This window comes from Plectrocnemia conspersa, unplaced genomic scaffold, assembly GCF_051122295.1.
Source record: "Plectrocnemia conspersa isolate PC_06_02 unplaced genomic scaffold, ASM5112229v1 ptg000003l, whole genome shotgun sequence".
Classification (NCBI taxonomy): Eukaryota; Metazoa; Arthropoda; class Insecta; order Trichoptera; family Polycentropodidae; genus Plectrocnemia; species Plectrocnemia conspersa.
In genome coordinates, this window is record NW_028277167.1 from 6426532 (window position 1) to 6443307 (window position 16776).

Sequence of the window (16776 nt, forward strand, 5' to 3'; positions counted from 1 at the left end):
CTTGTTTATTTTAAAATAAATGAAACGATTAATTTTTATTCATATCAGCTTATTGTATACTAAATTTTTCGCGATAGTCAAGAATAAGGGACGCAATCGCGACTCTACAAACAGCTGTTGAAAGTCACTGAGCATCGACAGAGTACCGATATAAAAAGTGCTTTATTTAGTACACATTACGTCAAGAATACAATGAATTATACCATAACACTCTTGACAATATTTAATAATTATTTTAAAGATACTTAAATAATTCATTTTTAATCATTTCTAACAACGATAAGTACTCTACTTGACCTCACTGCGATTCCAGACAATGGAGCTAAATTCGTATATTCATTTATCGTACAGAACTTCTTGGTTCCATATCGCAAGCTTAGGCTATGTGTATAATAAATCTCCATTCCTGTTGGAGTGTCACTTCCAAGACCCAAGATAAAAGAGAATTCTATCGAGATAAAATACACAGAAAAAGTATTAATTGGCAATGCTGAAAGGTAGCGGGTTGCTACGAGGGTAGTTTAATAAGTCCTTATAAAACAATAGAAAAATACATTATTTTGGGCTGATTCCTTTTTATTTCTCAACATAGTCTCTTTTTAGATCGATACTCTTCGCTCAGCGTTTTCCAATTTTTCAAGCCATCCAAAAAGTAAGATTCCGGAATACCCTCAAAAAATAGGCTTCTGCTTCTGTTCGATGTGAATATTGTTCTTGCAAGCCATTTCTTTATATTTAGAAACAGGAAAAAGTCACTGGAAGCCAAATCTGGTGAATACGGTTGATGGGCAATAATTCAAAGCGTAATTATTGCATTTTCGGCTTTGACCCTGCACAAGTATGTACCAGTGCATTGTCTTGGAAGAACACTATTGAACGTATTTTCTTGATTTTTTTACCCAGTCAGTCCAATAATTACGCATAATACTCCATTTATCATTCATATTTTTTTCAAGTAGTCAATGTGGATGATTCCGTGTATATCTCAAAAAACCGGTCGATTTCACCGCCTTCTTTGGACCCGAATCTTTTCAAGAAACCCACCATTTTTACTGTCATTTGTATCGATGCAAAAACTCGTTTGGGTTATGACGGAAAAACGGCAAATCAGACATTGAATCGATTACGTTTGTTCTGCACTGTGAGCAAACGCGGCACTTATCTTACCGATATCTTTTTAATATTTAATTTTTTGTGAAAAATTGAAACCACTGATTCATATGATATGCCTGTGGCCTTAACAAGTACACGCACTTTGACTCGTTGATCAATCTAGACCATATCGTGCATTTTGTCGATCGTTTCTGGCGTAGTCACCTCAAGTGGACATCCCGAACGAAGTTCGTCACTTACATATGTACATTCATCCAATTGTTAACAGTTTTAAACGTTAGTGCATATGTGGCATAATCTTCAAATGAAAGTGTTCAATCAATTTGAATATAACATTGACTTTGCTTTTTAAAATGCAAAAAGCAGTTCCTTTCGATTTCTAAGATTTCTAAGCATAATTTTCAATAGATTTGAGAGTTGATACACATAAGCCATAAATGTTTATTGAGCAATCTTCATTCAAAAATGAATAGCTACGCTATGGGATTAATTGTGCGCCAAACAACATCAGACCGCTCTCTGCGTTTTCGTTTATGAACTCGCCGCTTATTATTATTATCGCCGTGATTGCGCCCCTGAATGGCTGTTGGCTTAATCTGAACAAGTTTGGAACGTGACATACAGCGTGTTAGAAATTGGACGACGAGCAAACACCGGCTGCATCTATACGGGGCTATTATAAATTGAAACGAAAACTGAATTTCGAGTGCTCAATTTCCATCCGCAGGCAATTATTGCAGTAAAATAAAAATTCAATTATCACAGAACTGAATAAATTATTGATTTTATTTATTTCAGTACTATTTAATAAAAAAATATTAAAAAAAAAACAGTAAAATAACGAATGGAAATGATAATTAATCAATAAGTAATGCAATTTTGCTAACATATGTGTCCATCGGCAAGACCTTGACAGATACAATACTTTTTTAACATAAAAAAAATAAGTCACGGTAACGACCACTTGAACAACGAAAAGAAAAATCTCTAACACTACAAAAATGTTATTCCCGTTACGAAAATTATGATCTCATATATCATAAGTTAAGACAACAGAAGAGAGGTATCTATACCATAAAATATCAGCGTCAAGAAAGTATAGAAATCGTTCATGGACACCAAATATTACACAACACCGCCAATAAAATCAGTCACGCTTAAAACTCGAAAGAAATAACAGAAACGTGATAAAACCCCGAAAAACTAATGCCATTATGCATGTCAATTATAAATTTAAATGATTATCATTCGTTGGGGAGCCTTTAAAGATGTAAATTCTGTTACTTTTACAAAAGCGAAGTTGCCGCATCGCAACCTGCTTAAATCTTAACGGTACGCACAGTTTCATTAAGAAAGCAGATATAATAATAAATGCATTTTTACTGGAAATATTGCAGCGAAAATTATATATACAGCGCCTAAAACGACACTTCATTTCGGAGCTCGCTTCCAACGACATTATATTGAGAACTGTACTTGGGCATACAAGAATTCATCTGAACTCGAAACAAAATGAATTAACGCCGACTATCAAGATTGATATGACCGAGAAAGCGACCGCTTCCCTCTTCACGTTAACTCTGGTCAAGCTACGGCGTCCGAAATTCAGAGTTCAAGCCAATCTTGGCAAACCATTGAATCCCTCAGATGCAAGCAATATTTAACATGTTTTAAACTGAACTTAAACGTGACTTAATAATAATTTAAAACAAAAAATAACTGTCTTTTAAAAATTGATAATAACACAGGGTGTTAAGAAATTAGTAACGCATTAGTAACCAAGTTTATTTTCTGATACTTTACGTAATACACAAATTTATTATTAGGTATAATATTGCAAATTAGTGGATGAATCTGCTTTTGAAATGTGTAATAATAACAATTGCTATTTTGGAACTCGATTATTTGTAAGCGATTACGTAAGACGAATTGAACTTTGCAAGGTATAAATAAATTGCTATACGATAGGGTTACATAATGTCGAAATACGTGATCGAAAGCATTCTCTATCGTTTCTAGAGTGGTATTTGTTATGTCCAAACAATAAGTGCAAAAGTGGGACAACGGAACTGTCCGATGCCATCGGACAAGGCGCTTTTCGCTTCTGATATAACATACTCAAACATTATTGTTATTAATAAAAAATAATGTAATCTATATATGTAAATCTTTATAATACATACATATAATATATAATATATAATTCCAAGTATAAGATAATTATTAATTTAGCTCAGCGGGACTCTTAATGTTAGATGTGGAAAAAGCGTTTGATACTGTGTGGCATGATGGGTTGATTTACAAACTCCACAAATATAAAACCCCTAACTATCTGCTACACTTGTTACGCTCCTACCTTGATCGTCGAAGTTATGTTGTTTCAGTAAATAATGAACAATCGATACCGCGTAATATCCCAGCTGGTGTTCCTCAGGGGAGTTTACTTGGACCGTTCCTTTTCATTTTGTACACAAATGATATACCTATTTTAAAAAATACTTGTCTTTCAATGTATGCCGATGATACGGCGATAATGAGTAGCTCTTACGGTCTTAAGCCTATTTCAATAAAATTGCAAAAATCCTTAACTCTCTTAAGTAATTATTTCAAAAAGTGGAAAATAAAAATAAATCAGGACAAAACGGAGGCTATAATTTTTACAACTCGACGACAACCTTTGCCCCCGACTATTATAAGCGAGCAGGGAAAGTGTATAGAATGGAAGGCGAGCGTTAAGTACCTCGGAATTCACCTGGACTCCAAGCTTAAATTTAATAAACATATAACCGAACTTAAATCTAAAGGGCTCGCAGCCATTGCGGCGTTAAAACCAATTTTTAATCGAAAAAGTGCGCTAAATACTAAAAATAAAATTCTATTATATAAGCAATTAATCAGACCGGCAATGACTTACGCCTGCCCAGTGTGGAGTAATACGTGTAATACTAACTTTTCTAAACTACAAGTTGTTCAAAATAAAGCTATAAAAATAATTTATAATACACCTTTTTATACTAACCTCAAAAAACTTCATAATAAATATTTAATTCCAACTATTAAAGAACATGTTCACCACCATACTAATAATTATTATAAAAAAATACCGCGAAATCATACTAACCCGTTAATCTCAAGAATCGGTGATTACGACAAAAACAAACTCAAATTTAAATATAAACACAAAATGCCAAAGCACATCTTGCTCTGACGCATAAATTTTATCTATTAATTTAACAGCTCCAGGTCCACGAGTTTTATATTAAAAATATATATTTATAATTTATAATTTTTTTTTTTTTTTTTTGTTAAAGGTGTTTATGTACTTTGACCTAAACTTAACGTATTTTATGTTCTTTTATTATTCTTATTTTTGTAATTCCTCTTAATTTAGCTAATCAATCGTAAATTGTGATAATGGTAATTAACCAGCAACCAATGAAATGTAAATATATATGTTTATAAAAATGTATTATTTAATTATGTAATAAACAAAAATTTAAAAAAAAAAAAAAAAAAATTTAGCTCAGTGTAATTAATGTTATAAAGTATCGATTGAATACAATATATTTTATTAGTACATCTATTATATTTCCAATGACATATTTTCATTAGATTTTAATTAGCGAAGTCTAAAATCCTTTTGTCTAGTATTCGGCGAGATGGGTGTTCCCATTAAGAGGAGGGAGAGAAAGAGAGAGAGTAGCGATCTGCTTGGTGCTGAGGAAGCAAAAAACGGCATGATGCTGCACCAAGGGACCAATCCGTTTCGAACAGTAATTAAACTTACTTTGATACTCATTAAAATATGTTTTAATAGGACGCTCCTGGCGGAGGCTGGGAGCGCTCTTGATGCCGAGATAAGTCAGCAACTGTTCCGCTATTAATGTCCATTTCAAAGGAGTTGCGCAGTTGTTGAAATCTGTTTAATATATACCTCTATAAATTCTTATGCAATATCTTTAAAACTCTATCTTTATATCTTTATCTCTCAAAACGTATAAATAAATATCTTTATTTATACGTTTTTATTAATTGTCTTTTATAATACGACGGCAGCCGAACGTCATGATAGATTGAGGCAGATGGCGGAATATGAATTTTGCGAAAATCAGGTACAGCATCGGGCAACAAATCACCAGTCAGTTAACCCTTTTGATATTCCCTCTACTGGATTTTGTAGGGCTCGTAAACTTATCTCGCCAAATTAATTGGTTCGATGCTTTCTTATATATTATTTATGGAATTTATGTTTTATTTATGACCACTTTTGTGCCGTGATAGTTTTGCGAATTGCATCTGCTCTATTATTGTATAGATTTGTGCAAAAACAATACACACATAAATATATTCTCTCGCTCAATTTCATTTCGCCAGTTCACGCGTATTTTCGTTAATAAAATTTACATACAATCCCGCTATAATACATTTGGATTTAGTATATGAGATAGGTGGATAAAAACGACATAAATATTCCGTATAAAAATTTTATTACAAAATAAAATAACATGTACACGCAATTTAAACTAAAGGACGATTCCCATATCACACATAAATATCTAGTCTAAGTATAATATATTACGTGGGTTTATAAATACAATTGCACCTTGCTAATCATAAAATATTTTTTTTACAATTGGAAAACTGTATTTTTGTAATTTCATAAATTAATTATAACGATTATACAGGATGTATTTGCTTTAATTAGCAAAAATAAAGTGTAGATATTACCGTAATATAATTATTTTATAATTGTAACACTAATATTTGCAGTTTGATTTGCTCTTTAGCTTATAACTGTGTCATTGTGCTATGATTCTATACTAGGTGAGTTTAATTGATACCTTAAAAATCGCTCTAATGTCCTTAAAATCGACAACAACAAAGACTTTCGAGCGAAGAATCCTGAAGAGATTTTCGGGCCTACTTGCGAAAACGGTACTTGTGCGAGTTGTATCAGAAGCCTGGCGTCGATAAGCATATTAAAATACAATATCTTATGGGCAGGGCGCCTGTCAATATGAAAGACAGAAAAGTCGTGAAGTAATTTACATTCAATAAACCTTTTTTGGATGGAATACAGAAAGTACTCGAAACACTCGACATCACCGCATTGCCAGAATGAGGCGAGGTAGTCAATCAATATGATAATGATGATGAAACCCCACTGAAATTTGTCTATTAAAGTATACTGATGCATGATTTTCACCATCACAATCCAAAATATTATGCTATATAACTCACTTCTCAATCAGGTCAGACATATAAATTGATGGCAACATAGCTGATTACAGTATTGTGAAATGCCATCGATAATTCCAATTTTTTGAGAAATTTGTTGATTTATTGCAAATTTTCATAGAGCTTTTTTTATTATAAATTAAATTTGTTCGATCATTTATAAATGTTTTACAACCACTAAATTGTTTTATACCGCTGCATAAAAATGGTAGGTCCGTACCAGATGTTCGAAAATATGCAAACTTTTTTGAAAGTATTTCGATTATACCGGACTTATTTTTGTTTTCTAATAACTACATTATTAATCAGATTACAAAAATGTGCTGGAATTTTGTACAAAATTTAAATATCGTTTTTTGAAGTTAAATATCGTTTTTCAATAATCCAAAAAATAATTAGATCTTGATCGAAATATAAAAAATGTAACTTAACAACATCGATTCAGGTATAAATACGGGAGTCCAAAAACCTTTTTTAAGTCGACGCTCTTTAATCAATCGAAGTAGATCGATCCGTTCTGGTCTTTTGATTATTTGCGTCTATTATAATAATCATCATCTTATTAAAATTTGTTTCTTGTAGCTCTCTATTTATCAATAATATAAAGATATCTACAATTATATACCTTCTAATTGTAATCACATAATATATTTTACATATATGATTATAATTATATTATATTTATTTAACAAAATTTCTTGAGAAAATCAAGAAGTAAAAATGAAAATTCTCGTTTCTTAAGAAATGAACAACATCGATAAAACAGAATGCTAACTGTGAAAGAAATAGATTCACTTCTGGATATGTTCCTCGCATTAGAACCACATTGTATTGCTTTCTGGAGAGAATTATTACTGGAGATCAAACTTTGCCTCCCCAGTGGAGAGGAGAATCTCCACTAAGTGAGTGAGCAAAAAAATTCTACTTTTTTGGGATGGACAAAAGTAATTATAAAGCTTAAATGCAAGACAGAGTAAGTCGCAATTCTAACTGCAATCGAATCAAAGCGATGTGGACTTCTGAGTACTGGAATTTTGTTATTGTACTATACTATCAATGATTTTTACATCGTGATACAAATAAGAGGTTCAGGTGTGATGAAGAGCTTAGTTAATTTATTCTTAGAGGTATCCATGCACTTTTTAAGCGTTACAAAACTTGTAATAAGCAACAGGAAGACTATAAAAAAAGATATTCAATTTGACTCACTTTCGTATGTATTAATTTAGACGCACTGTTTCTTCATTTCGTTGAAGCAAAGCATTTTATAATACCCTGTGTAAAAATACCTTGATCTTTGAATCGACTCTTCATCATTATATATTGGAGCGTAATCCATATGTATTGAAGCTCTCAATCTGCTAAATAAAATAAACGAACTCAAATACGAGACAAGACCACAAGGGCTGACTGGTAACTTTGTAGAAGTTATACTTGACAACGTTTGTAGAAGCATAGCTATTAAAAACGACAGGATCATCGGTATGAACCAATTATTCGGCTTACACAAAGAATTGTTATTCAAATCTTTAGTGAGCCTTTCGCAAAGTCTTGTGGTATCTTCAACTGGCGTATCGTCTGTTATGAAGACAGGAAGGCCGGATATCTCTTCGTGGTCTTTTAGCAGAGTGTCCATTGCGCAAACGTGAGCCCATGCTACGTTTCCTTTATAATAAATAATATTAATATTTTACTTATATAGTATAAATATGTATTATTATATTACCTGCGTATACAACTTGTTGTTTTCCACCAGCGCCTGCTATCTTCGGAATGCGTCCTCCAAACTTTTGTGCAACTCCAAGTACAGACGTCATGAAGTTCGAGTCTTGCTCTCCATACACCATTGAAGGTCTCAGTGCGACCGTCTTTAATTTTAAACCGTTCTCTGAAACGAAACGTCGCAACACAAAAGGTTTAGAATTGGTCATAGTATGTGAGTTTAAAACATAATAGTGGTGCGTGAACGGATATAAATGCACATTACACAACGCCGAAGTATAATAATACTCTGACTAGGAAGTAGGAAATGTTTCAAACGTGACACATTAAAAATCCTATACAAACTTTTAAAGGCAAAAAGAGCAGATATGTATTATGGATGTTATTTTTATTTCATACAGTGTGATTTATTTAGATTATTTTTATTTGATGCGTTTATTAAGTGCTATTATTTCTAGAGGTGCCCTAAATTAAATTATAGATATTAAAATTTGTTTCACCCTATTGAACGTAAGAGATTTTAAAACAAGGGTGGGTAATTATTGATAAACAATTGCTCATTTTAAATGATTGTGAAATATTTTCGCATGAAACACGTCACTATTGGGAGCAATCACTAACTTAATTGTCTTTACACCAGTGTAAGCCACGGTTTCCAATTTTTTACACATACTTCACGTATGCTAGGACCAAGTCACAAGAAGAATTTTATTTTAAAATGTAATTAAAAACATTTTTATATAGTGATACAAATTATATACATATAATTTATATAAACTTACATACATAGAAAATATATATTTACAGAAAATTTACATAAAAAAATATGTTTAATTATGTAAAAATAAAATCATGGTTAAGTTGAAAGTGAAAATACTAAATTTAGTTATGTTTAAAAATAGATAATTCAAAAAGCATAATCTAAAAAAACAAAAATTGCTTTCTCAAAATTCTAACGATTTTTCAATTCAATATTGTGAGTACGTTTATCTGCTGCTAACAGACATTCGAGAAGTTTTAAATAGATAGTTTTACATCAGATCGGGTAACTTCGCGTTCAGCTTTGACCTCACTGTTGAATAACATTGAATTGATTTTAAAATAGTATCAATTCAGTTTGCAAGTTTAATTAAATCAAATATATATAAACATGCGTATTTATATCAATTAAAATGAAAGACTTAAACCGCTGACATTTACACAATAGTACATTTTGTAATAGTGTGTCATTTAACCTGCTCGTTGAGAACGATCGTGACCGCCTCGGATGTCAACACTTTTGTTGGTTAAATTAACGAATTACACGACAAGTGTCGTTCTACTTTTTACTATTGTTAAGTATGATGATTATAAAATTTCATAACTCGAATCGTAAATACAATATTTACGGTGAAAGATCAACATCTAGAGAATATATAAATACTCTTAAATTATGTTATTAGTAAATAAATAATAAAACTAAAATGGTTTATTATAGAATATTTACTGTAGAGGGCTCTAAAAGTTAAAAAAATATCCAGTATATGGGAAATTGTCACTTTATACATCGTTTGTTACTGTATTTCGAATTTCTTATATATAACGGAGCGTTCTTCTGGGCCTGATTTTGTTCCCGATTTTTTTGAAGAGTTGCGAAGTCAGTTTAGCTGCTCCCAGTCATACAAAAAGGGTGACAAATTATGCATAAAGGATTATAGACCAGTCGCAGAATTGTCAGCTCCTGCTAATTGTTCGAAATAATTATTCATAGATACGCCTTCAATCACTTTTTGTTGGACTAACAATATGGGTTTCATCTCGCCAGTTCAGTTTATTAAAAAAAATATTTCTTATAAGACCTCGGATACTGAGATGATTTTAGTCGATTATTCTTGAGTAATTTGAACCGCAAAATCTTCCATAAAGACAGCTCCAATTGCTGTGCACGATGGTGGTCCTTTTTCACAACAGAAACTTCTTTGGTGCGTACTGTACGACGTCTCTGCGGATGCGTATTAGCAATTAGAGTATGCGTGGTGCGAAAACTATCCATGGTTATTCGATTTTCTTGCACGGATGGACGTTTATGTCAATGATTTTCGAAATAGTGAAATGGCAAACCAAACTGAGCACAAATCAGTGGTCAGCTGTCAAATTGTCTGCCGCTGGAAAAAGTGTTGCCACTTCGAAAAACAAACCTCTGAAAAAACACCTTTTACAATAACATACAGTCCTCTAAATAGCACTGCAGCTGATAGACCTGTCCTGATTTAGGTAGTTCTGTATTTTTTTAGATTCATATAAAATTTGACAGGTTATATATATGAGGAAACGTAATACAAGCATACAAAATGTGCATCATTTGATGCCTTTATCGGTAGCTATAGAACTAGTTTCTTACAGCTACCGCTGAAGATATCTTTGTGTTATCCGAACAAGGATAATCACCACCGCCCTTAAACGAATACAAAAGAAGTAAACTTTAACAACGCCTATACACTCAACCCTAAACAACTTCAGTCAAATTACTTTATAATGGTACATATTGGGTATTCGTAGATACTTATAGGATTGCATGTACTCACTTGTAAGCGACCCGTTCGCCCGGAGCACGGCCAACTCTGCCCCATACTTAGACTGGGCATACCCGGGGATGACAAACTTGTCCTGGTCGGTGGGCGGCAGGGCTTTTTTCTCCGTTTGGTTCACAATCACGGTCAGACATGTTTTTCCAATGTACGGCACAAAGGACACTTCGGCCGTACTCGTGAAAACTAATCTCGGCACATCAAACTCTTGACATGCACGAATCACGTTCTCCGTCCCTGCGAACACAAGAAAAACATATGTATATACATATGTATGTATACACGAATGTTAGATGTATGTTTGTTACATATACATATATATATATTTACACACACATGAGGTTCAGTCAAAATTGTACCCGTCTCGCCGTGTAACAAATTCGACACGTGGCAGATTGCGCGAAACAAGAGCAGATGTGACCTTAAATCCTATTGTGACTCGACGAAATTCTTTGGTTTGACAAGGAAAAACATTCACTTCCTAGTTTCATATATTATATATGCATATAAAAATACACAAATAGAAGATCTATAATATAAAAAATAATAATTTAACCCTATACAATCGCAATTAAATTTGTTTTTCGGTGAAAATACAATAAAAGTATTATAAATTTTTTTTTTTTTCTTTTTAATCAAAAACTTTCAATATACATTTGCCACGTAGAATAAAAATATTTGATAAATTGATTATGAGACTATGATACGGTGTAAATATTATCATTTTTGCTATTGTGGTTAGGCACTTTAATTTTTCGATATTTTTCATTTCAAGACATGTGATTATTCCCATTTTCACTTCTCGATTTTCTCGATATTTCTCGAGAATTTCTGATAAATAAAAATATATATAATATATAGTATGTTATTATAAAGTATAATATTGTAGATGAGAGGTTCTTCCTTGTAAACTCATGCAAAAAATCACCATAACCACGATAATTACAGGAATGAACATGACAATAGTATACTATAAACAAAGACTGAACGGAACACGACAATGGCGATCTTTTGGACATAAAGTGGCACGTTTTATATAAGCGTGTTAGTGTATACAGAGTATCGCTTACATATAAAAAAAGACTATATATGTATGTACTAGAGTACGCTCGGGATAAGGATGCCGGTTTGTTATTGTGTGCGTGTACATGTATATGAGAGGGAGAAGCGATGTAGCGTGTACTTCGTTGTCTCGCTTTCTCTTTAAACGACAGTCGCTGATTCGTCAACGCTGGTATTCGTCATTAAAGTGCAGTGTGGTACAGAAGTTCGATCTTCTCTAGTGATTTATTTTAAATAATTTTGTGTTGATATTGGTGTAAAACCCAGATATGCCCACTGTCCCATGGGTAGGTCACTAAACTCGTGCCACTGTTTTTTATTTATAAATGAAATTTTAAGAGAACAAAATGTCTTGGGCATATCTGGGTTAATTGATATCAAGGCTTCAAATATACACTGTAAGTTATTCGTTCTCTTACCCGTGGATTAAAATATTTTAATTATTTTTCCATTAATCCGTACGTTGTTGGTTTTTTTTAACTATTTTACTGAAGGCTTAAAAAAGTTATTATTCTTATCGTTGCGCCAATGATAATTTTTTAATTTATTCAATGGATTCTAATGATTTAATAAAGTCGTCGAGCCATTAAACAATCTGCAAATAATTTCTTTCCCCATTTTATATCTTTTTGCTTTTGAAGAATAGCTAAAGACTTCATTATTTTTTTGACTAGTGAAAGATTTTGAATTTTGCAAATATTTAATTAATGCCATCAATGTCTGGTTTCTTAGATTATATAATATATTTTTAATTGTCCGTTGAAATTTCCAACTTAGCTCAGATGTATATATGTTAAATAAACATATATTTTCTTTAAAATAAAAAAATTAAATATTCTGAGCGAAATTGTTTTGAGCCACACAGTTCACGCACACAATAACAAACCGGAATCCTTATCCCGAGCGTACTCTACATATGTATATTCTACAAAATAATATTTTTTTTATTGCTGTTATAAGATTTTTCCTAGCAAGATCTTTCCTACCACTTTTACGAAAATAATGAACGAATTTTCATCATCAAGATTAAATAATCTGATTACTATGTGAAATTATGTGCTTGCTTCAATATCATCTAGCAATATTTTTTTCGTTCAAACTATTAATTGCCCACGTGTAAAATCTACTATTTAAAAAATCATATAAATAATTTTAAGCATAATAAAGTTTAATCTAAAAATTATACAAACATGTTACGTTTGCAAAAAACACATGTATAAAACTATTATCACTGCGATAATAAAAATGCTAATTTTATATTATAAATATACATTTTTCAACAATTCTTCACTATTTTTAAATTTAATCTACATTAACTAATTATATAGTCAATTTTTACATATATACTATTCTTTATTAGCTGAAGTAGCTCATTATTATAATTTTTTATCTAATATGTACGACCTAACTTAATTTTAATCACATGAGATTAAGAAAATCTAGGAACATGAAATCTGTGATGATCGATAGGAATTATTGTATTACAATAATCAATAGTTTTGATCTCCCAGACACGATAGAAATCGAATATGGGATTTAAACCTAAGTCTTAGTCACCGGATTAAACCATAATCTTCAAATATCATCAGTGAAAAATTTATAAAAATTAATAAGAACATATTTGTACAATAGCTTATTAAATTTTAAACGCTTTTATTGCTAGTTACATACCTAACATAAACGAACTAAAAAGTCTTATCATTAACTGAATATCGGAAAAGTTGAAGAAGAATCATAAATAAATACAATTAAGCTATTATTGTGTCACAATTCTCATCGATGATTACCTATTGTAAATTAAATTTAGCTGTACAATCATATAATAGACCTTCAATTATGAAACTATGACAAAGTATTGCTAATTTATATATAATCACCTTTCACGTTGACGTCCTTCAGTTTTTCGTAATTTGGCGGATATTCATAGGACACGTAAGCTGCACAGTGAATGACACAGTTGACTCCTTCGAAGGCTCTCCATATCGCATCCTTATCTGTCACATCTCCAAGGTAACAGACCACGGGCACTGGCTGGTCGTGATCTAGAAATGATACAGAAATTTACTATATATACAGCAGGTAATTCAGATGAACTAGCTTTTATGTAATTATATATTATCCTTTAGCACTAATTATAAATTTTATTTTTGTTAATTTAAAGCCGTTTGAATGTAAAATGGAAATCACTATATATCAGTGAAATTCTGGAAATAAGCATATTATTACTTTTAAATGTATTGGCAATGATCGCTTCCTCAGTCACATATGTTTCCGTTAAATGTCTTCACAGCAGTTTTAAATTATACAGTTGTAATAGGTTCAAGTTCTTTAGTTGCATACTACTATTGAATTTTTTTTAAATATGTAATAGTTACACATTATTGCACACATAAGTTTACATATTGTGAGCTAATAATATAAATCAGTTTTAAATATGACTTTTTTGTGATATATGTTTAACATGGAACTTATGCAATACGACATTTCACGTATTACTGAATATTATATGTATTTGTATAATTTATATTTCACAATATCAAGAGATAGTTATTAAAATTTCGCTTCAAAAACCACATAATATAGTAAAAAAATGGCAATTTTCAGCAAAATTCGACATTGTCACTTTTTCGATGAATCCAATATCTACCTATAGAACTTATGTTGGAGGTAAAATAAAATAAAAGCAGTAAAGCTCGTTAACGGGCAAGTTTCGCCGTAAAAGTGTAACGGCGCGTGGCGACTTTCAGCGCAAGTTTTCAGACAAAAATCCGAATCCGGGCCATAATTTTCCGGCCCGCGGACCCAAATTCTCAATTTTTCTTCGGCGCCCGCACGTAGGCCAGTTCTCACGAAGATAAATGCTTTTTAAAAAGTTAAAAAAAAAAACGGATCCTGCGAACGCAAGCGGGCCATTACGCCGAGGCCTGCGCTGTGATGGCGCGATTTTTCTGGCTTTGAAAAAAATTAGCCCTACGCTATGCTGCCGGGGTCGGAAATAAATACGAGCGTGTAGCAAGTTAAACGTTTATTAAGTAGCTATCCTTTCTGAAAAATAAACATCCTCTAAAATAACAGATAGGCGATTTTGAACCTACGCAAAAATACTGTTTTTTACTTATTTGTATGGCTTATTTCGATGGTGTACATCAGGGGTGAATCGACCGCACAAAATTCACGATTCTGGGATGTTGACATTGTAAGACAACATTAGCAAAGGTCTATAGACTAAATTTGAGTGACTGTTTGGTTTGTCATCAGAGCTTATATGATAATTAAACCACATTTATTCGACAATTATTTTTTACTGTCACAACTACAGAATGAAGACCAAAACAATTGATTTAAAAAGTCTGAGTCATAGTTCAACTCTTAAGAGAGTATATTCCAATGCAAATTATCATCAGGAGCATATGGTGAGATACATTTCCTTTCGCTCGTTCGCGTATAAGTGACGAGAGTGAGTGAGAAGAAGTGGGCGTGTGGAACGCATGTAACGCATGTCCTTATCTCTCATTCACTCTCGTTAGTTAACACGCGAGCAAGCGAAAGTGAATGTATCTCACTTCTTATAATGTATCAGACTTCTTATAAGCCGAACTTTTCTATAATGTTAAATCAAAAATCTGTGATAAACACAAATAGATAATGCCACGGAAAACGTATTAAACAAAGTACATTTTTATGAACTAGAAAGAAGAAATCGTTTGCTGGATTTGACTAATATAATTAATTTTAAAATACCGTTAATTCTTTAGTCATTAGAAAAACAATTAGTTACTTGCAGCTCATCTTTAATGTGCATGTGTGTAGTAATAATTATAAATATGTTAGTATAATATTTTATACACCCATGTACATTATTGAAATCATTTTTTTATTTTAAATTATTTTATTGTTGTTAAATGTTTACTTTTATATCTGATACAATATCATAATAAAAAGTCTTGATTTATTTCAATATATTATAAAAATATGTACTTAGTATTTGTCTAATCAAACTACAAAAATCAACTGGCATGTTTTGGTAAAAAATTTTCATTAATTTATTTAATTTAACCTAATTTAAGTAAATGCAAACTAAAGAACAATATCTATATTTAACTTTGTATGCGAGAGAAAACAATTTTTATGTATGATAAATATAATCATTAATTATTATTTTTAACATACGTAACATATCGGTGATAACTCGTCTTCCAGCTGTATATTCTAATTTTCATGATATAATTTTAATAACCCAAAAATTAAATAAAACATAAAAATACATACCTAGATATTTATGATATTTTTTCAGATCCAAAATTCTGATTTCAGAAAGCTGACCACTCCTGCGAATCTGAAGCTCTCTAATTATGTGTTGTCCCACAAAACCCGATCCTCCTACATTTTATAATATTTATTTTTATAATTAACTAATATATTTTTAATAAATACATCAATCAAAAACAAACCAGTAATTAAAACAACATCCTTTTTATACTCCATTTCACCAATTCAAAAACTATTTTTTTTAATAGATAGCTATAATTCGTTTATGTACCACTCGAACGACTGTATCAGATACACTGGCATAGCACCATAAGCTCCATTCGTAAATAAACAATCTTACACCTGCTCTACACTCGTCACTTTCACCATTACACAATTGCCTCTTTGGCCCATAGCGGAATGAGACACTACGAAAAAAAATTATACGCATTATTATAAAACATATTTTTTTTAATAAACTTGTAAATATAAATGAATATAAATACATATATAATTTACTTAATATTTACAATATATGTACTTTGTAAATACTTTAACTTGATTGAGTTAAAGTTTCGTTGGCTAATATATGTATATTACTGCTTGGTAAATCGCTGGGACTATAATGCTTCAATTTATTCTTGAGATCAGTAATTCTCCTGTGGTCTTTTTCTGAATACCATGTACCTCATTTTGTCCAGATATTTTTTTCTGCGTCTCGTTTGTCAATGTTTTTGTTTGTTTCAAATCTTTGAAATATTTCTATATTTGATTTTTTACTGTACTGCAAAATTGAATTCTTGGCTTGAAATGTATGAGAGTGAAG

General features: G+C 31.5%; 1 protein-coding gene across 1 annotated transcript; it reads right to left on the reverse strand.

The window, feature by feature from the left end:
- Positions 1–7576: 7576 nt before the first annotated feature.
- Positions 7577–16187, reverse strand: LOC148236426 (3 beta-hydroxysteroid dehydrogenase/Delta 5-->4-isomerase type 1). Its single transcript, XM_088182813.1, has 6 exons — positions 16154–16187; positions 15972–16082; positions 13580–13744; positions 10638–10877; positions 8078–8239; positions 7577–8016 (listed from the first exon to the last, which is right to left on the reverse strand). Exons 1-6 carry the CDS (start codon positions 16185–16187, stop codon positions 7577–7579), a joined length of 1152 nt encoding a protein of 383 aa, XP_088038939.1.
- Between the last annotated feature and the right edge of the window lie 589 nt (positions 16188–16776).

Bases quoted from the DNA above. Each gene is read 5' to 3' on its own strand.
- LOC148236426 (XM_088182813.1), bottom strand. From the start codon at position 16,187: ATGGAGTATAAAAAGGATGTTGTTTTAATTACTG. The intron at 10,878-13,579 runs GTGATTATATAT...TTGTGTTCGCAG, and splicing joins GAAGGACGTCAACGTGAAAG to GGACGGAGAACGTGATTCGT. The intron at 8,240-10,637 runs GTGAGTACATGC...GTTTCGTTTCAG, and splicing joins GGCGAACGGGTCGCTTACAA to AGAACGGTTTAAAATTAAAG.